At 34.8% G+C, this 23141-nt stretch overlaps 1 protein-coding gene across 5 annotated transcripts in view; it reads right to left on the reverse strand.

The window, feature by feature from the left end:
• Positions 1 to 1421: 1421 nt before the first annotated feature.
• LOC135217347 (protein FAM136A-like) overlaps positions 1422 to 23141 on the reverse strand; it is a 180217-nt gene continuing 158497 nt past the window's right edge. For 4 of the 5 annotated variants that reach the window (XM_064253167.1, XM_064253168.1, XM_064253169.1 and 1 more), the window contains exons 3-5: positions 20439 to 20516; positions 12894 to 12977; positions 1422 to 4413 (exon numbers count right to left, since the gene is read on the reverse strand). In XM_064253167.1, coding sequence (XP_064109237.1) covers positions 4297 to 4413; positions 12894 to 12977; positions 20439 to 20516 — 279 coding nt within the window. In that variant the 3' untranslated portion in view covers positions 1422 to 4296. The remainder of the gene's footprint in view (positions 4414 to 12893; positions 12978 to 20438; positions 20517 to 23141) is intronic. The other variant, XM_064253171.1, reaches the window with a different exon arrangement.

A 23141-nucleotide genomic window follows, 5' to 3' on the forward strand; every position in this document is an offset into this window, starting at 1 on the left:
ATTTTTCTTTACCACTTAAAATGGTAACAACCTTAAACTACATCAGATCAGGTACAGATCGGTAATCTTACAAGAATAATTATCTTAACTTTAAACTCTGCACAGTCATTCTCTTGATAACCTGAAAAAATATGAATACTAACAGTATAGCTTTAAAGAAACTTTTTTTTTTTTTTTTTTTTTTTTTTTTACAGAAATCTATGCACATGAATTTTCACAACACAGGGATGATACTTATTGTACAAAGCGCCACCTTTTCAGGCCACGGCTGAATAGCTGGTTGTCTTTGCCTTTACATCCATTTTCTTTGGTCGCCTCACACCTACCTGATCAACATAAACAGTTTTGCTTCAATAATTTTCCATTATGCACCAAGCCTGCTGGCCACCCCAAAAGTGAGTTTAAACTTTAAAATCAGTGTACAATCATGACTGAGACTTGACTGATGGGTTTGTTTCTTTTGTTTGTGTTTGTATGGTGTTTTAACATTGCATGGAACCAGTGGTTATTCAGCAACGAGACCAACAGCTTTACATGACTTCCAAACCACGTCAAGGGTGAACTTCTATCACCAGAAATATACATCTCTAACACCTCAATGGAATGCCCAAAAATCGAACTCGCGGCTACCAAGGTGGCAGGCCAACACCATACCAACCACGCTACTGAGGGATGGGCTTCTCTCTTGAAAAACTTATGTTGAAAAACTTAATTTTCAATTATCAAAATGTAATTAAAGACATTAATTTCCAATAAATTTAAATGTTCAGCAGTAAACTGAGAGCACTCACATAAATAATGGTTTATTTTCCTGTCCTTACAATAAAAACTGAAAGTTTATTGATGGTTCTGCAGTTAACAGCAGTACTTTATTAGCCGCTGATAAATGTTAATTTTGAGCTGCCCTCCAGTAAAAATTTTAAACCACTATTAATCTAACAGACTGCCTATATTCCAGCTGGAGGCTGTAATACCCAGTTGTCTAGTAATTGAAACGGAGTGTACTTTCTAATCTTTTTTTATTACTATGTGCCAATACTTCAAAACTGGCTATGGCTATCATTAGGACACTCCTCTGTAAACTGTAGTTGATCACAGTTCATTCATTAAGGTAAAACTGAGGCAATACTAACTTCGTTATGCTTATAAAAAATATCAACAAATAATCGGCTGAGCCCAGAAATAGATTTTTCCCACGTCAAAATCCCTTTAAACAGACCTTTGATACTACACACCTCTTTAGAATTCTACCTTACAAAAAAGCAATCACACATAACTACTACAGATATTAGTCTAATTTTATTAAAAAATAAATTTTTAAAAATCAAAAACTATTAATTTGCAGACAAACACAATTGAAGTAGATGGAGAGAATAAATGCAGATGTAGCATATCACGGGCAGAAAGCATGCTGTATAATGTGAAATTATGAAAGCCTGTTTTATTGCTTACTACCTTGAATAACAAACTTACTATTATAAAAATTAATTCTATCAAAAATACTTTACATAATTACAGCAATACTGGAACTTGAGAAGTATGGTTAATACAAAAATATAAGTCAATTTCCAAATCTAAGTCAATTTCCATGTACTAAACCACACAAATAATATTGCAATAATTTTAATATTTTCAATTGGCTTAATTTTTTCATGTCACTTACAGTAATAAAAAATTAAAGACATTCAAAATAACTTTTGCAACTGTACCTAATGTCTCTGGCCCATCTATATTTTACTTCACTGTATATCAGTGATACATTACTAATCCTACTAACAATATCAATACCTATGTGGTACGACAAAGAGAAATTTACTCAACCATTACACCCAAGGTTCACAGACAATCCAAAACAAATCATGGGTAATATGAATTTATGGATACAATCATATGGTAATGAGGAATATGTGCTTGCCTAGCCTATAATCTTGTCTGTCACGCTCTATGTTACTGTTCATTTCTAATATAATTTTCTATTCTACTGAACTTTAAGTATACAAACTTTATTACCCTACTGAACTTCATCTATGCACAATACTGAAAAGATCACACACAAAGACTTGGGAGCCTTTGCAAGTAAATAAAACTGCCTTGAAGTATGTTTATGCATGAGATTGGAATAACAAGATCTGTTAATTGGGGTTTTAATCACATTTAATGTGAAGACAAGACCACTGGTGTGTATGGTTACTGTACTTTTGTTGTAAGAGCAATTCTAATTAATTTCAAATGAATCTGTGATTTTTAAGTTCAATTTATCAAACCAAAAGACCAAAAATGCAACTTATGTTAAAATAACCTGACCTAGCCTTACAGAGTGGTCAAATGCTCTATTCTTAAAAATTCATAAATTATTTGTGTAATTTTAAATTCACAGAACAATAGCAACAATAATTCCCTAGAACTTGAAGGGACAATGGTATTGCATGCTGTTATAGCTACGGGAGAGGCTCCTCTGAAATTTAAGTCATTTATAGAAGTAATCAAACTATTATGTAGTCCTGGTTTTTTTCTCCCTTGGAATTTGGCGAAATAATGTCCTCAACTAATGACACTACCAAGACCATCCATGTACAAGTAGTTCTACTTACTATGTGTAAGTATAAAATTATAAATTTTATATTTTCACATCACTTTATTCTTACAAATCTTATTTACAAATCAGAGCCTTAAAACTTACTTGTCATCCCAGTTAAGTTTAAATTACTTTTAAGTTGTTCTATGGTATGTCACTTGAAAGCAGATCAGAATGGGTATGCTGATTTACATATTCAACAGTTGGTGAATAGCCTCACACATTGTGGGACGGCATCGAGTCAGAAAGACAAGAGAGAGCAATGCTGTACCACTACAACATGAGCTAATGAAAAATAAAGCTGCATGAATAAGCCAACATATATTTACAAAAAAATATATATTCAAAAGGGTTGCTAGAGAGACTGATAAGACAAAATTACTGATAAAAAACAACAAAACATTTACAACACAAAAACATAAAACCTCATTTTCAAAATTAAGTGATGCACTGGTAAACAGTGGTAAAGGCAAGTGAGAATTGTGTTTCAAGAGAACACCTGGATTGCATAAAAGCAATAAGTTTTAAGTGCTATATAATTTAGGTTTATATTAAACTTTTCAACTTAGCTCTGAGAAATACTGCTTGATCAATGCAAGTATCCCTTTCTCAAACCAGAGTTCCTTGATAATAGGACAGAAGTCATAAGCCAAGCTTGATGATATGATGTTCAAAGAGAGACAAATTCCTCTAAGAAATTCACTGTACATTATGAGGAAATAATTGTGCATCTCTTATGAAACACCACCTCTCAAGGAACCATGTTTCCTTCTTAAAATATCCTTGTACCTTAGATTGTATCTTACATTTACTACTGCACTGTCCACTTTATATTATGTCTTCCCTAGGAGCACTCTTACCATATAAAATAATTCATATTTAACTACAAAAAATTACAACAATAACTATCACATCCTAAAAGGAGCAACTAATGTATATTATCATGAAATAAATTCAAATTTTTAAAAAATCTCAGTCTACTTAATGACACAAGAAAAACCCTACAACTAATATGACAGCATTAAAACATTTCTAAATAATCCAGCAAGTTACTAAACTCAATGGAGAATATGAAAAAACTAAAATTCTGCATGAAGACATACATGAACTTCAACCTCATATAACAACCTGACTACATTATAGCACCTTTGGACATGAATAAATTTATGATACTGTAATCACAGGTTCACTTATTCGGCATATTCATGGTTTTCTTTGTATTAGTAATACATACTAAGCAACAACTTACATTCACAACACTACAATCTTTTCCTTACCAGTTCCCTATATTTCATATGCTGTTTGCCATGGTATACCACTTCTTACACTTATACATAGATGGCTTCCTGTATGTCCTGTATGTACAGTACCTTTATTCATTCATTCATATTCAATATTCCATCTGATCTGAGCCTTCAATGCAACAACAATTTTCTGATTCCCAATCCCATCATAAAAATAAGCAGACTGTTGTTAAAAAAAGACATTAAGGTTCAGAAACAGATTTTCATGCTTCAAAGCAACAAATTCTCCATTTCTACAATGCTTGGCACAATCTCTAGTCACAAAGATCCCCTTGGTTGACACAGCAAGGAACAGCAAGAGAAAATATACTCATTTTCATTACTCAACAAAGACCTTACTTAAAAGGTCTACAATATTCACAACTATTATACTAACCCAGACTGAACACTTTCAACAAATATATACGCTATAAGATTCTATGAATGCTTCGATAAAATGTTTGCAATTCTCTTTTTAACTGATGGCATCAGTTGAATATGGTCGTCCACACACTGCATTGCACATCCTTCAAATTCTGCCTTGTAAACAGCTACCTGTTAAGTAAAAATAGAAACAAGTGGGAGTGAAATTAAGATCAAAACAAATTCAAAATTATAAAACCTAACAGCAAATTAATTTCACAAACACTCAAAAGCAAATATTTACTATAATTTCATATCATGTCCTTCACGAGAGAGAGAGAGAGAGAGAGAGAGAGAGAGAGAGTGTGTCTGCTTGTTTACTGAACCACTCTAATTTTAAATGTCTTCTGTCAAAGAAATAAAACCAAAAATGCTATGCTAGTCACACAAAATATAGGTCTTTGGAATACTTTCTGCTGGCCTTGAATTTGATCATCTTTCCAAATGAGATATGAAGATAATTATTATATTAAAAATCAATATACAGTATACCAAAATACATTCCACAGGCCTTTCTGCAATTATCCGCTACAGAAAAAAAAAACACACAACACAAAGGCAATAACCAAAAATGTTCCCTTTCATAGTTATCCAATAAGATTAAGCTGGTAATTTGTATTTTTCCCAACTGTACAAACCTGAGGTCTTTACATAAGGAATATGCAAAGACTGATGGTTTGTATATTGTGTAGGAATAATAATGTGTTTGTCTGGTGTGATAATATATTTATTTTACAAATTTTGTGTTACTACAAAACCACAAACCCAGATATTCTATGTATGCTAAACTGCATTGTGGCAATGCCCAACTGTTGTCATTCCTATGCACATAGCTGGTAATTAAAAGTGTGGTTTCCTAGAAATGAGCACGGAATTCCATAATTATAGACAGAAGGGAATGATGGTGGATCTCACAAGTGGTGGAATTCCTCATAGGCAGGAATATTGGTTCTCTGACTTTTTAAAAGTGACTCAAAATATTCCCTTGGACACTGTAATTGTTGCTAGGCTATAAGATGGTTATGTATCTGCAGGTCTATGCTTCAAAATATAGCAAAAGCTATTTGAAACAGCTAACCCAATAGGTATACTTTAGCTATAAAAAGATATAATAATATTGCATATAAAAAGATATAATAATACTGCAAAATTTTATCTAAAAAAACGATTAGCATATCAACACGAATAAAACATGAAGAAAAGACTGTAACATCGAAAAAATAATAAAAACCAACTTTATGTACAACCAACAAAATTGGGCAAACAGATCACTACTCTCATTGTTATAGTATATCCTGACTTACTGGAACAAAAGCTTATGCATTTTCATGACAGCAGTTGCCTTTTGATAAGCAATTATCAAGCCTCCACTCTTTAATTCAGGGTAAATATATTGCCTTTGTTATTCAAATTCCTGGTAAATATAGTTTTTACAATTACATTCATTAAAAGAACGGCTGATATGGTCAAGCTAAGCAAGCACTTTACTGCCATGTACTGAGCTTGGGATGGATGAGAAATTTATAAGTAGCCAAACTTGAATTAATATTCTAAAATGTTTTCCAGAAGCAGCATTTAGCATATTCTTTTCAGAGCATTTTGTTGCACAAAAATAAGAATCTGCCATTTAGCCAAATTTCTTTGTGACTATCTCAAGTTACAAACCCATTGACACACTTCAGAAGCAAAATATTATTATATGGGTCAGTAATGAAACATGCATCTTTGACCAATCCACAGCACTCCACAAATATTAAAAAGACAGAAAATTTACTCCAGGATATTTATAAAGCCCATAACTTCTCAAAACACGAAAACTTGTCCATTCAAACTAGGGACAAAAGAGCTGTTCATATGAAATCCATTCATAAGCCCAAAAAATACTAACACATTACTTAAACTGCTTAACATTACAATTAAAGAAAGCAATAAACCCCCCCCGACAAAAAAAAAATTTGAGCTACTGAAAACTTTATAAAAATCTAATGATATAAATAAAAACACTACACAAACCTATAAGAATAAAAATAAAACAAGCCATTAGACACAAAGTATATTAAAAAAGAGAAATAATTTTGTATAATATTCTTTCTTGAATGTACCTATTCAATAAATCTATCTCATAAAAAATTATAACATGAAATTAGTTTTTCATACAAGCAAGCAATCATATCCCAAATTGTGGTCCACAGCAATCCCTAGGATTCAATCTTTCATTCACAAAAGGAGACCACTCTCTCATAACACCAGTACAACCTGGAACCTTAAGCATCCATCTATGTAATACTTTATAATGTGTACACTTAGCATCACACTGCAAAGATGGCAAGGTGGGAAGTTGTGCACTAAGGTAGCTGGCGAGTTCTTGCTATGAAAAACTATTTAAGTTATGAAAAATTTTTCATAATAACCCCATCAATCAGCAAATGCAGGTGCTTGAACAGGAAACATCACTAGGGCAGGCTTGGTTACTGTAGCAAGAATAATCATCAGTAACGAATAGTAAGAACAAAACTGTATGCAGACAACTGAATAGACCTCTGGATTCAAATGAAGACCATCACTGGAACAGGTTGGTCACTAGTAACAGAACCTTTGTCAAAAGAAATATTATCAGTCAACTAAGAAGTACTCAGGAGGCTCAATGACAATTATCATGGCTTCCAAAGAAGAGTGATGTCATGATTGGCAAGTCACAATCCCAATGCCTACTGACACACTGGTGTGGAACATGACCTCAATGATGATTCAGGCAAAGAAAGTTGACATTCACTCAAAGTGTCTTGGAAAAATAACAACTGGCAACTGCATAGTTCTTTAGGGACCTGATTACAACTACAGGTGCAGTCACCAAGTCAATGATGCTGCTGAAGCAGGTTTTGTTACTGAAGTAGATATGGTTATCAGTATATGGAGGTGATGGTAGAATTCCTGCTTCTACAAAAACAGCAGTTGAGAAAGCAAACACTAGCAACTAAGAAGTATCAGAGAAATGGCATTGCTCCAGTCATGGATTCCCCATGTCAGCAAGTACTGCAGTCACAGTTGAAATACAGAACATTGGTGAAAAAGTAGTTTCAGGCACTACCAATGGAGAAGTGAATAAACAAGAATGGTGCAGTCAATCCTTTATATATATATATATATATATATATATATATATATATTATATATATATATATATATATATATATATATATATATATATAAACCTCCCAAATACGTATGTTACAGGATTAACTCGAGCAACTTCCTATAAATGTGAAGTAAAAAGGAGGCTTTTTCCTATAACATCATATCCTGTGCATGGCCAACTGACATGACAAAAGACAAACAAGCAGGCTGGTTGACAGTACAGAAGGAGTTAAGTGAAAAAGTAAGATAGGAGGAGCAGATGAGCAGGCAATCTGGTCAACAGTCAGTGCAAATCCAGAGCATTAACATGAGAAGGTATCTCAGCAGAGAGCCGGTAAATGAATCCTATTGGTAAAGGTGTGGAGCAAGCTTGGCAAAGATAGATGGAGAATACTCAAGTCTGTGAGCAAAGCATGCATGGAGTGGATGTTGCCAGTGGTGGGTTATCAGGAATAAGAGAAATATGAGAGGAAACCCATCCAAAAGGAGATAATTCCAATGCTAACAAAGAAGCGGGGCCACAGTTGTACCTCATGACTGGAACATCCACCATATATTCCTAAAGTAGGAATTTGACTGTCCCTTGGAAAGGATTTGTATGGTTCAGTCCAAGAATTTAAAAGCCTCATTCGTTATTTGTGGCTTGAGTTCTGTGTATCCTTCAATTGCATCTGCTATTTTTTTTCACAGGTCTGCAGAATTTGTGAAATTTTTGAAAGACCCAGCAGAAGAGTTTATGATTAATTTTTGAAGTAATTTATAAGTTTTCATGCATTTAAATGTAAAATCGGTATGAAAAATCTGTATTATTTTTATTTTTGTACACAAATATGAAACAAAGTTAATTACAGTACAATAAAGTGACTGTACTTTTACAAGATGTGATACCAATTTGCAAAGTTACTGTACTTTTTTTCAAGATGTGAAACCCATTCACAAAGTTTATTCCCTTTGGAACACTAAGGCTAAGGCCCCACCGAATCCGTCGCGGCAAGTCGCGTGCGTCCAACACGGCGTTTTGTGCGTTTCAATCAACTGTCATAGTTCAAACACGAGTGGCCCCACACGGCACATGAGTGTGCGTGGCGTCAGGTGCGTTACCGGACTGGACACGCAAGGAACAAAAAATTTTGTTTTTAGCCACACGTCCACGTGGACGTGCGTCTCCGAGCTGGGGTCCGCATGAAGGAAGAAATTGTGGTAGACCTACAACAACCTGCATTTGAACCACCTGCCCAACTTTGAGTTATAATCAAATGTGATGATTTGTGGTTATGATAAACGATTAAAGTATTTTTTTATTATATTCTAATGGATACATTTATGTAAATATCATTGTTTCAGAAGTTCCTGTATCAAAGTGTTCCGTTCACACACAATTTTACGTATCTTAATTTTTGTATTAAATAAAATAAAGGCCAACTTTAATTTCGAAATCAGCAATCCTTTCCTCAGAGTTACTTCAAGTTTCTTACGTTGATACGGATCTTCTGTAATTGGTATCAAATTTTGATATTCGAGATATAATGCCCTCGTGAATTAAGTCAAAGGTTTTCAGCGGCATCTGACAATATTAAAAAAAACTTCTCTAGACGCTATCGGAACTAATGAAAGAGTTTTGCATATTCTCCACTCTTTCCTCATCTAAAGTTATGTCATAACTCCAGATTTTCCTACTGTTCAACGCCTCTAATTTGGTTGACAGCACCGAGTCAGAGGACAACCTCGCACTCTCTCTTCATAACGGCAAGTACTGCTGAAGTTTGAATTGTCCGTCGATATCCGTCACTCGTTTGTCTGGTTGGGCCACACGCGCAGAAGACGGACACGCTTGTAGTTAGCACATGCTCATATTTTTACACATTATTTCTCTTCACATCTTTTTGTAATTTAAATTGATTGAATGTGCCTGTACGCACTACAGACTTTACATACATTTTATCTTGTTTAATGAACTGTACCTTCGTTACTATAGGACTTCTGTGACATACATAGTTTACCTAAAATGTCTTTTACCTTGCTGTGAGAGCAAAAGAAAATGGCAGCTAATGAATTAGTAGATACTGTAGGAGCATGATTTGGGTCACTCCCAAACTTATGTGAATCCTCCTCTCCCGCGACAGATTCTGGATCCTAACCACATGGATGTACCAGTTATTACTGTACATAAACATAAGTACACAAAATACCTAGGAAAACTCAAACCTGTTCAGAAAACTCAAACCTGTTAAAAGTAGTAAGGCCTATGAGTTACCTTTCACTTAGTACCAAAAATAAAAACAGAAGGGTCGCCAGGAATGAAATTTGGCCTCTGCTTTTTAATTAGTTGACTAGTTAGCAAGTAATAAAATGAAAAACAGTAATAACTCCTTAATATGAATAAAAACACTGAATACACTAAAAACCTGATAGGATGCAAGTATAACATAGTATTCATAATTCAACATTTCAAAAGCTGAAACAGAAAAGAATAAAATGGAATAAATATTTACAATTGGAAAAACAAAGAATTTTGCTTACGGAAACAGCACAAACAAAAAACAACAATTGCAAACTTGGCAGACTCACCAATTACACAATATTTGATGAATAAATTGGTGAAGTTTCAGATGGCACTAGTGTTGCACGAGAGAGCTCTTTGCCTTTTGGAAACAAGGCTTAGGAATCTCAGGGATTGTTGGAGACCTTGACATGGACATTATAAAAATGATGGGGTTGTTATGAACAAATATGTACTAACAAGGAAAACTACATAAAAATTACATTAGAAGAAAACATAACCATGAAAAAACTTTGCGAGGATATTAAAAGCCAAAAAGTTGAAAAAACAACCTGAAATTCAACCACTCAAATTCTTGCCAATTAAAAAGGGATGTTAAACTGTGACTGTTCTTTAAGTTTTGGGAAATTTACCAATATTACATCCAAAAACTTTCTTAGTATAGTACCATAAAATAACTATGATCTGGTTACAGGGTGGCAATATATCGACCTTCAACATTATCCAAATCCACTGAGTGAAATGTGAATGCACTAAACTTCAAGGTCAATTGTTAAAGAAAATCATATGAGAATAACCTACATACCAGTCTCTGGTCACTTTCAAACTGCTCTGAATAAAAACTAAAAAATTTTTGTTCTTATAGAAATGTCATTAAAAGCAAGGATTTTCACTACATTTTCAAGCTTATTAATCAACTCTTGGATACATAAAAAACAGTTGTCTCTAACCATAAAAGACTTTCCAGTGCATTTACTATATAATATTAACTTACTATAAATTAATTTAATTTGAAAAAAGAAATTAGAAATATCTAAATTTATTGTAGCACAATTCAGCAAAAAAGACTCAAGCTTTTGCAAAATACTATAATATACTTAAACACAAATAAAACAATAGTTGCACTACCATTTTTGTGTATAAGATTGAATGAGTTACCCAACAAATGCTATTAACCCTCTTACGCCGACTGGATGTATTTTACGTCGACATTTTTTGTCTCCCGTGTGCCGACTGGACGTATTTTACGTCGACTTACAAAAGTTTTTTTTAAAATTCGCGGAAAAATACTTATAGGCCTACCAGCCTAAAACTTTTGAATCACGCGCCTTGGGGGATGCTGGGAGTTCACGGATCAAGGTGTTGTTTTGTTTACAATCGTTACGCAGGCGCACAAGCGCGAATTTCTTTCTTGCCGCACTAAAAAGTATCTGTGACACATCTCGGAAATTATTTCGTCACTTTGACATAATTTTTGTACCATTGTAAATTAGCCGTTACATGAAGTATTATACGTATATGAAAATGTGCGCATTTTTATGTAGAATACAACAATAAAATACTCATGATTGTAGCTTTTATCAGTTTTGAGATATTTTCATATAAAATAGCGATAAGTGCCAAAATTTCTAACCTTCGGTCAACTTTGACTCTAACCGAAACGGTCGAAAAACGCCAAATTGGTAAGCTAAAACTCTTTATAGTTTTAGTAATATTCAATCATTTACCTTCATTTTGCAACTAATTGGAAGTCTCTAGCACAATATTTTGATTTATGGTGAATTTATGAAAAAACTTTTTCCTTACGTCCGCGCAGTAACTCTTCCGAAAAAAATCATACATGCGATTGTGGTAATGTTTGCACCATTTTAAAATTAGCCGTTATATAAAGTTTTATATATAGAAATGTGCACAATTTCATGCACAATACAACTAAAAACAACCCATGGTTGTAGCTTTTATCAGTTTTGAGATATTTTCGTATAAATGACGATAATTGCCAAAATTTCAACCTTCGGTCAACTTTGACTCTACCGAAATGGTCAAAAAACGCAATTGTAAGCTAAAACGCTTATATTCTAGTAATATTCAAGCATTTACCTTCATTTTGAAAGAAATTGGAAGTCTCTAGGACAATATTTAGATTTATGGTGAATTTTTGAAAAAAATATTTGTTTACGTCCGCGCGTTACGAATTCATGCATTATTTCGTGATAATATTTTCTGTGTTGCTTTTATCGTTTTACAATGTGTTATATACCAAAATGATCGCAATTTAGTGTAAATTACAAAAAAAAAAAAAAAGTAACTTGTTACCTTTAACCGTTTTGCGCACAGCGCGATTTGAATACAATTATATATGAAATTTCGTTTTTGCGCTATCATATATCGCATTATTTATATATGATAATGATAATTATTTTCATTTCTGATGGTTGCATACTAAACTTCAGCCAATGACAAAAAAAGGAGCCAAAAATGAACTCTTAATCTTGAAAACTAAGTGCACTGTGATTTTTTGAAAAAAATATTTTTTCCGCTTCCGCGCTCACTCTGAAACACCTCCGGCACATGGGAGACTATTTTTTTTTTACCGCTTCGGCGTAAGAGGGTTAAAAAACTAAGAAAATGGAACTACATAAGTAAAAAATTAAAAGTATTTCAAATCAAATGATGTGACAAATTTCAGCTCCCAGTACATGGCATTATCAATAACAAAAATGAAAAAGGAAAAATTGACAAAATTAAAACCTCTACTCATGATGACATATTGCCCTTAGGTGGTGAAACTTCTAACACAAGTAATTGTTCACACCAATCATATATGTATGTGCTGAACAGTGAATTTTATTACTACCAGATATATTCACACAAAGTGATTACTTCTATAGCAAATTCTTCAAAATTTTAGTTCACTAAAAGTAACATTTTAGATCAAATTTCCTATCTAAAATAATGCTGTACATACATTTCACTGCAAAGTGGCTGGATGCTATTTGTAATTATTTGGTATGTGTAAATATATGAAAATTACTCAATAATCCACCCTTTAACCTGAAAAGAACCTTTCCAACTTACCTAAGACCATGTTTAAGAAGGAATTCAAATTAATATACTATACACTACCCACAAAACACCAAGCTTAGTCCACCCCCAAAAGCATTACCAACACTCAAGAACTAAAAACTACTCATACCCCTCCAACCCCAAGAGCTGCTTGACGCATTACACTTCCTGCACTGTTGGCAAGAGATAATGTGCCCTTGCGATGGCCTGAATCCTGCCAAGAACAGTTCTTCCAGTTACAAAGGGGCCTTAAAACACAATATAAAAATTATTGTTAAGTAAGAAGCTTACTTGTTTAGTGATGACATCAAATATCTTGGAAATTGAGACCAAACAGAACACATAAGAAGTACTGTTGAACAGAGTTCAGCATCAGACTTCAGAAATACAGTTGTCATCATTTATATGTTATACAATACAAAAATGGTTTTTAGTTATGGATTAACTTTACCAATTTCTGATGACAAAATCCTACACACTAACTGCTTATCATCCACCACAAACAATCATTGAACAATAACAGCCTGTAAAAGGATTTGCTTGGTATATATAATGAATGTGTTATACCATGTCAGAACAAGTCTAAAAAGAATACATTTATGCATATAACATGATAGGACAAGTAGTTTATGTTCCCTTGGATACATCAGTGCCCTAGAATAATCAAGATTGTTTTTTTTTTCATACAAACCCCTCACGTATTGTAAGTTTGTCTTGAAAAGTCCAAGACAAAAAGTCTTCAAAGTCTTCAAACAATTAAGAATCTCATGTCTGTGTAATGCACATGAACAAGGCATCTCTAGAGGTCCCGCTATCCATCCTGTTTGCACCACAAACCACAGACAACAAGAATGTGGGACAGGGCGATGGGATACTACACTTAAGGAAAAATTTGTAAGAAAAGTTAACTTTGTTTTTTAAAAATACATTTGTTTTACAAACCCTTCCATGACCAAATCTCAATTTGGAGAACAATAAGGATGTAAAAAGGAGTTAAAGATTTGCCTTGCAATAATATGAATGGCATGACGAGTTCTAGGCCACCAAACAGGAACTGAGACTGAGTGACAGAACATTCATAACATAAATGTACAAAAGCATATGCCTTGTTAACCAACAAATTGAACATCTTCCACAGTAGACATGCACAGAACTGATACTGAGCTAATGCATGTGCAAAATTTTATATCAACTAAGATGCCATAATAGAAAAATGAAGGAAGGACTTAGTGGAAGATGAAAGGCCACAAGCATAGCATCCTTTGATAATGTTGGAATTTGCCTTGTGGCTACCACAGGTCCTAACAAGAATCTATCCACTTACATATCTCCTTAAATTAAAAAACTACGTTCACTACCACCTTTTCCATTATTGTATGCTCAGGACTGTTTTCTGGTAACTTGCTTCTTGATCCTTCCCACAGACTGGAGGACCCTTAGAGAGCTTTCGTTGGAGTATAAAAATAAAACTCCAGACCAGGAAATAAAGAATATCCTCATTGTCATGAGCGTCTTTCTCCAGCATGTTTTAACCTCTACCTAAGATAGCTCCTAATGGGTAGGCCAGAAATGTGATCAGCACAATCAATACGTTGAGGGGGAGATCCTGGTTCTTGAAGGGTAGTCTGCACTGCTATTAGTTTTATAATTACAAGCCAAGCTGCAGCCTAGTTGGAAAAGCAGAATATGTACTACAAGTCTATGCCCCCATTAGAGAAAAGAGTCATATATAAAATAAGAAAACAAAGAATAAACTATGTAAGAGAAATAATCAATAAAAACATGTACAAAGTAAAATAAAGCCAAAAATGACAATCTATGAAGTGAGACTCATGTCAGCCAGCTAAGCCAAAAAACATCTTCACCATGTTTGAATTTCCAGTTCCAAAAATTCAACTTTTGAATTATGAAGACTGTTCCACAATTTTATCGAAATACGAAAAAATTTCTAGAACTGTGTGACATTCAACCAAAAAGAAAGGGAAAGACAAATACAATTAACTGCACACCTCCTACATGTTGATCATAATTAATCAAGTATCATTAGGATCATAAGGTGCTGGATTGATGCTTTTGCCATATCACAGTGTGGTTAGGTTTGAGTACACTTTAACTACCACGCAACATTGAAACAGACGAAATAAAGTTGATACATCCTCGATATCACACAAGTTCTGTTTTTATAGTAAATACATGCTTACAAAACACCCAGTTTTTCTCTTCTTTTAGCTGATGACACTCTTCCCCTAACCTCTCAACTCTTATTGTGAACATCTGTACGTACAGCTACTTGTACTATTCATTAATAGCATATCTTTTGTTACTGATTTCAGGTGTAATTCAACAAACGACAATTAATAATTCTTTCTTTGTTTTATGAAGCTGTGACATTCCTGTTTGGTTGCAAAAGCAGTGTGATGTTTAGTGCTAGAAAATGTGTTGACTTGAATGAATTATTATATTTTTTTATTGATTTCAAGTGAATTTTAACATCCAGTGACTTAGAGTTATTTGTCTATTATTTACACTGTTTCCAGTCAGTTTATCTTGCTAGTGACAGCTATCAAGTTACTGAGAATATACACAGCTCCCTCTCTCAAGACCTGCATTTACATTTAAGTAATTTTTCTTTCTGATTTTGAAGTCATAAACAATTGTAAAATTCTCCTTTGTTTCTCACAAAAAAAAAAAAAAAAGGCAGGGGGACGTAGTAAGTTTTAGGCATTGCCATTTTCCCCAGGTTTGATTCATAAAACCTTGACTTGAGCTAGGACATCGTGTAGATGTGGCAGGAAGATTGATTGCCCCATCTTCCTTATGATATAGTAGATTCACATCAATTGTGCATGTGCTGTCTAGGCCAGTCCCTTATGACACTCCTGATTGGCTGTTGATAAGCCAATCAGGAGCGTCGTGAGGGACTGGCCTACACATCAGAGGCACGTAAAATGAGCAATAAACTAAAATTTGATAACAACTAACAGAAAGTTTAAAGTAAAAAAAAAATAATAACAACAATAATAATAACAACAATAAGTTTTATTGAAAGATATTGCTGCTGCATTCAACTTGTAAATAGTCTTCTCTATTTTTCTAACAATAGCTTTCTCTCTGCTACTACTTTAAGCAATAGTTAAAAATAGTAGAGAAGACTATTTGAACAAGTTGAAGTGCAGCTGATGCAGCTAATATGGCTTTACAATATTCTTTCAATAAAACTTGTTTGAAAGAGGGTCTCCTTCCAATAAATAACAATAATAATAATAATAATAATACAATAAATGATTAATTGGAAATATACATTAAATTGACCTGATAACAAGAAAGGATAAGGATTTAGTTTTTAATCATGTAAATGAATTAAACAAATGTCCAATATGTATCTAGCTCACTCTGATAAAAATAAGTGATGTAATGCAATAACAAAAATAGTTACTGACTCCTCAGGTGATAGTAGATTATAAATTGAGTCAGCCTTGTACCAGAATGGTCTCTTTCTTCAGGCCAGCCTGGGAGAGGGCCAAGTTGGATTTTATGACTGGATTAACCCTTAAACGCCAACTGGACGTATTAAACGTCGACGAAAATTGTCTGTTGGGTGCCGAATTGACGTACGAAACGTAGACGGAAAAAAGTTTTTTTTTTAAATGCGGAAAAAATAGTTATAGGCCTACTTGGCAAAAACTTTTGAATCAAGCACCTTGAGGGATGCTGGGAGTTCACGGATCAAGAAATTATTTTGTCACTTTGACATAATTCTTGCACCATTTTATACTAGCTGTTTCATAGAGTTTTATATATGAAAATGTGTGCAATTTCATGTAGAATACAACAAAAAACAACCTATGGTTGTAGCTTTTATCAGTTTTGAAATACTTTCACATAAATAACGATAAGTGCCAAAATTTCAACCTTTGGTCAACTTTGACTCTATCAAAATGGTCGAAAATTGCAATTGTAAGCTAAAAATTTTATATTCTAGTAATATTCAATTATTTATATTCATTTTACAACAAATTGGAAATCTCTAGCACAATATTTTGATTTATGGTGAATTTATGAAAAAAAAAACTTTCCTTACGTACGTGCGGTAACTTCTGAAAAAATCAGAAACTTTTTCGTCCGAATGTCGTAACGTTTGCACCGTTTTATATTAGCCATTACATAAAGTTTTATAGTATATGGAAATGTGCACTTTCATGTAGAATACAACAAAAAAACAATCCATGGTTGTAGCTTTTATCAGTTTTGAAATATTTTCATATAAATAACAATAAATAGAAAAAATTTGACCTTCGGTCAACTTTAACTCAACCGAAATGGTTGAAAACTGCAATTGTAAGCTACAACACTTACAGTCTAGTAATATTCAATCAATTACCTTCATTTTGCAACAAACAGGAAGTCTCGAGCACAATATTTCAATTTATGGTGAATAAATAAAAAAAAAAATTTTTTTTACTTCTGAGCGTTATGAATTCATGCATCATTTTGCGATAATATTTTCTCTGTTGCTTTGATCGTTTTACAATTTGATATATATCAAAATCATCGCAATTTAGTGTACAATACAACGAAAAAATAATTAACTCATTAGCTTTAACCGTTTTGCTCACAGCGCGATTTGTATACAACTATATATGAAATTTTTTTTCGCGCTGTCATATACAGTGGTACCTCGAGATACGAAATTAATCCGTTCTGAGGCGGCCTTCGTATTATGAGTTTTTCGTATCTTGGAACACATTTTACATGTAAAATGGCTGACCCGTTCCAAGCCCTCCAAAAACACCCCAGTAAATTATATTTCCAGGCCTAAAACACATGTTCTAGGGTTACAACGCTGATCCGACGGAAGAAATATGACTCCAAAAAGGCAAAATACTGTACATACTTCAGTAATATTCAACTGCATGTAATGTTCAACCCCATTTTTACTGCATATATTAGGACTTTAGCATATGTCCCTTAGCAATAAGCCTAGCCTATGTTAGCGGTTGCTACTGTAGCCTAGTCTATGATTCTGACATCTAAACCTAAGAGCTAAAAGCTTAGAATTTGCCAATAAAATGTATAAATAATCAGTATGTACTCATTTCAAATAATTATTAATTAATCATTAACTATGATACACAAACAAACCAAAAACAAACCTTCCAATCGATTGTTTACATTCAGCTCTTACCCGTCTTACAAGTATCGAACGAGCGCCAAGCAATCATTTTTCCTAGCACACAGTAAGCCATAAATTGTCATTATTATCTCTCTTCAACTAATGAAACTACCAAACAGTATAATAACCATTCATTTCTATTCTTTATTCTATCTTTACCTAATGGAGATACCGAGTTACTGACAGCTATAATGAAACATACGTATACGTAACGTAATAATAAAACAGAAGAAGAATTCTAAAAAATACGTATTTGTTGGCTTCGATGATAGCAGTCCAATTTATTTTATATTTTATGATATCTTATTTACATTTTTTTTTATTAAATGTATTGCATGTACTCATTTCAAATAATTATTAAGTAACCATTAACTATAATAAACAAACAAAAAAAAAAAAGCTTCCAAACGTCTGTTTACATCCAGCACTTACGAGTATCGAACGATCGACAAGCAATCACTTTACACAGTAAGCCATAAATTTTCATTATCTCTCTTCAACTACTGAAACTACCAAACAGTATAATAACCACTCATTTCTATTCTTTATTCTATCTTTACCTAATGTTTATTTTTTTATTAAATGTATTGCATGAATAAGTTTTTCAATTTACAGCATCCTTTTACCAATAGAATACTTAAAGCACAAGGGGTAGATGCTGACCAATAGGAGAGCAGGACCTTATGGGGTGACTAGCATCAGGAACCAATGGGAGAGCGGGAGGATGGTGGCGAGTTTACTCAGTTGGCGGCACGGGAGTTTTAAAATTGTTCTCGGTGGTCCGGGCGAATCTCGGGACTTTACAGCAACAACCTTTCGTATCTTGAAAACTTTTCGTATGTAGTGCAGTAAAATTTTTCGCATTGGCTTTCGTATCTCGAGTTTTTCGTAAGTAGGGCCTTTCGTATCTCGAGGTACTACTGTATTCCAATATTTATATATGATAATGATTTTTTTTTTTCCTTTCTGATGGTTGCATACTAAACTTCAGGCAATGACAAAGAAAGGACCCAAAAATGAACCCTTAATCTTGAAAATTAAGCGTGCTGTGATTTAAAAAAAAAAACTTTTTCCGTTTCGGCGCTCACTCGCGAACGCTGCCGGCATATGGGAGATACTTTCAGAAATACCAGGCAGGATGTAGTTGGGGAACGTAACTAATGACAGACATGTTCATAGCCATTTGGTTTGTCTATAACTAAAATTAGTGTTGAATGAGTGACAGAACCAGTTTAGTGACTGCCAGATTGGAGATCAACTTTTTGTACTATGAGATGGATTGTACAATCTAGGAATCCCACTAATCATGACAGCAAGAGAGGGCCTTGCATTCTTCATGTCTATCTCCTTTCATCTATCCATCACCACTTTCATGCTCATCATCAGAGACAGGTTAAAGGGTGAGAATCTTTCTGGTCCTTTCTCAAGGAAGAAGATCATTGTATTCCTTATTCCTGACCAAAGAGTAGTGGTAGGTTGGTGCATTGACCTCAGATATTTCAAATTATGCTAGTCGAAATTAGTGCTGAAACAGTGATGAAACCAATCAGTGGTTAACTACCTGTATACTTGTACTAAGTGAAGAATGGTATAGTATGAGAATACATCCTCATTCCAAAGAACTAAAATTACTATGGACTCCACCAGAAACACATCTATGATACCCAATTTTGTAGTAGGAATCCCACTAGTCATGGCAACTAGAGGTGGGCCTGCCCATCCCAGTGTCCATCTTTTATCTACCTATTACCAGACTTTTCATGTTGGACCTGAGAATCTTTCAGGCACTTTCTCATGGTAGACTGTTGTGCTACTGACCAGGATTTGGAGGTGGTCTGCATTTTCCTTGAACCTGATGTCGCAGGTATAGTCACTCTTGAAAATAAATCTCCAGTCCTCTTTTAAGAACCAAAAAAAAGTTTTGCATGATCCTATACAGTAGATTAGTGTCCTGTGTTTCCAAATACTTTTTCACTGCCTCAATCTAGCTGTTTTGAGAGAGTAAGGGACAGCCAGACAATGATTGCTTCCACAAGCAGGCTGCTCTTGATCTAAGCCTGTTTTGAGGGAGGGCCACAGACAGCAACTTCCCTCCTCAATACAAAGTCTGCCCAAGGGTTCCCAGATTGATGGGAGAAGAAAGCTAAGACCCCTTCTTCCTAACACCAACAGTTTCTGAAACTTCACCTTGTCCATCTAAGAAAACAACCTAGTACAGACAGCATGCACCAACATGGCAAGCAAATGGCCCAAACATATAATAGCTGGAAGGTGTCTAAGGCAACTGAATCTATGGGCCGTCCTCCATCATAAGAAAAAGTAATCCCTTCAACACAATACCTCTCCAGAGGAATTTATTTATTAGTTTGCAGACTGGCAAGCTCACAGGCAGAGGAAATTCTTCAGCATTCACCAGGCCTGTAAGACCCATGTTGGCATGCCAAACAATCTTGGGTCAAGAGATTCATTCTAAACAGATTTTGGTCACATACAGCGACATACCTGAGATTCTGAGGTATCTGCATTAACCTGGTCACGAACTCGATCTTGGCAAACCATAACACATCTTTGGAGACGTTCCTGGAAGTGGAAATATACTTAATATCCAAATTACAAATAATGGATACTCAAAACATGTTTAAAGTATTTCACAAGAAAAAAATCTTACGATCGGTTCAAAGTTATATCACTGACATGGGCTCTTGACATATACAAAAACATCTTTCAATTTAAGAATCTACAATAAAAGAAAGCTACCCACAAACATTTTGACCAAATGCAAATTAACAAATTAATGAAATGCATATTAATCATGGAACTTCTGAGCTAACATAATCCCTTTTAAAATCTCAAATTACAATTATTCCTCAATTTACAAAACAAAATAAGCCTAATTTACATGTGAAGATACAATATTATTGTTCAAGCAAAATTCAGAAGACTTCCTTATTATTTAACCACTGCAGTAGCTTGAACTGTAATTGACAACTATTGCATGCCTAAAAGCTACTATGATAACTATCTTAAACGATGAAAACTTCACTGAAGCTTTTTTATCTTTTTTTTTTTTCACAGTACACTACCTAACAACCTTTAAACTTGATGTCTGTTGCTACATCAGCAATCCAAGAACAAATATTTAAGTAACTAGAAAAAAAAGAAGCACCGACAAAAGTTTCATCTTCAAAGAATGACCAAAAAACAGATAAAATTGTCTTCTGATAATTCTGTACAATTCAGTTAGATATCTCTCATTAAGTTAATGCCAAATAATGGGAATCAACAGGTGAATTTAAAATGGCAAAGAATTTGCAGACAATAACATGAGTTTTCTCTTTTTTATTTCTTTAAAAAGGTAATATTTATAATACAATGCAGTCATAAAAATTATCCATATTCAACATGATATTGTTATGATACAATAAAGTTTGTTCATACTTACCTGGCAGATATATATATAGCTGTATTCCCCGAAGTCCGACAGAATTTCAAAACTTACGACACATGCAGTGGTCAGCCAGGTGGTTAGTACCCATTCCTGCCGCTGGGAGGCGGGTATCAGGAACCATTCCCATTTTCTATTCAGATTTCCTATTACCACTGTCTCCTGAGGGGAGGTGGGTGGGCACTTTGATTATATATATATCTGCCAGGTAAGTATGAACAAACTTTATTGTATCATAACAATATCATTTTGTTCATGAAGATTACCTGCCAGATATATATATAGCTGAATCCCACCTTTGGAGGTAGGGAGAGACAGAATAGGATTTTAGGAAACATATACATGCAGATGATTGACATCTTGGTTCCTTACCTGTTAGCTTAGCTGACTTCGTGATTACTGTCACCCAAGTCAGCTTTTGCTTTACTAGAGTCTCAAGCAAGGTAGTGACCTGTAAAGCTGGTGAGTTCAAGATGATCTGTCAACGGGAGCGTGACCACAATGTGACTAGACCATATTGACCATACTATGAGGGCTAAGAAGTAATATATATATATATCACCACCTGACCAACCTAGCCAAAGTTAAGGATGTTTAACTAAAGCTAAGAATTGAGAAGTCCTCCACTGGCGGCCGACCCAACAACTATAATTAACAGCTCTTCCTAACCATTTTCTACAGGATAGGATGAGTGGTACGTCTTGCCCCCAGATTGTGTCAGCGGACACGTATGGCCCTAGCGAGCAGCAGATCTCATATGTCGTCTTCACATCTCGCAGGTAGTGTGAAGCGAACACAGAGTTGCTTCGCTAAAACGCGGCATTCAGGATGTTACTGAGTGCCATGCTCTATTGAAATGCCTCTGAGGCCGCGCCCTCACTTCGTGAGCATTCAGTTTAAAAGATTTCAAATCCTTGTCCAAACAAGACGAATGAGCCTCTTTGTAAGAGCTCTTTAAAAAGAACGCCAGGGCGTTCTTTGACATGGGCAAGTATGACAATTTGTCCAAAATTGCATTTTTCCTAACTATACAAACCTGAGGTCCTTTTACAATAGGAAGGTTACTAGCGGCAGCTGGATAGGTCGTAAGCTTTCAAACAAGGGGTTCGGTAGTTAACTGCTTGTCCGAGAGGCACGCGCGCGACTGGGAGGTAAACATTCACCTTTGCTTTAGGGCCAAGCAAAAAATGCAGAGTGAGGGGTGGCATGAGGTGGGACTATGTGTAAAAGGACCTCAGGTTTGTATAGTTAGGAAAAATGCAATTTTGGACAAATTGTCATTTGTTCCGACACGGCATACAAACCTTCGGTCCTTTTACAATAGGAAGACTCACTTCTTGGTGGGAGGAATCTAAGTCTTTTGTGAACAGGCTGGTGTTCGCCCAACCTTGGAATGCCTCCCTGGTCGTAAGAGCGAGGGAGGGATCCAAGCCTCTGTCCGATTGATCGGGGTGTGCACCGCAGGATCAATGGTCAGACCTCTGGACCAAGTACTAAGAGAGAGGCAAGCGTGTCTCTTCGTACCAGCAATGTAAGAACTTGTTCCTGTACAGGAGCAAATATAAAGTCATGGGTTTGTCTCTTGTTGGCATCCACTTCCCCCCCTTGTAGGAGGAAGTGGTGGATATTCTGCTCCTATCCCTAGTGAAAGGGATAGGATGGGGCTCTGTCATATAGCTCACCTGCATCTCGTCCTCATCCAGCGTAGTGACGACCGTCACTCACTCATTCTCACATCCACCGCACAGTCACACCAGGAC

This window comes from Macrobrachium nipponense, chromosome 7 (assembly GCF_015104395.2).
Source record: "Macrobrachium nipponense isolate FS-2020 chromosome 7, ASM1510439v2, whole genome shotgun sequence".
NCBI lineage: Eukaryota > Metazoa > Arthropoda > Malacostraca > Decapoda > Palaemonidae > Macrobrachium > Macrobrachium nipponense.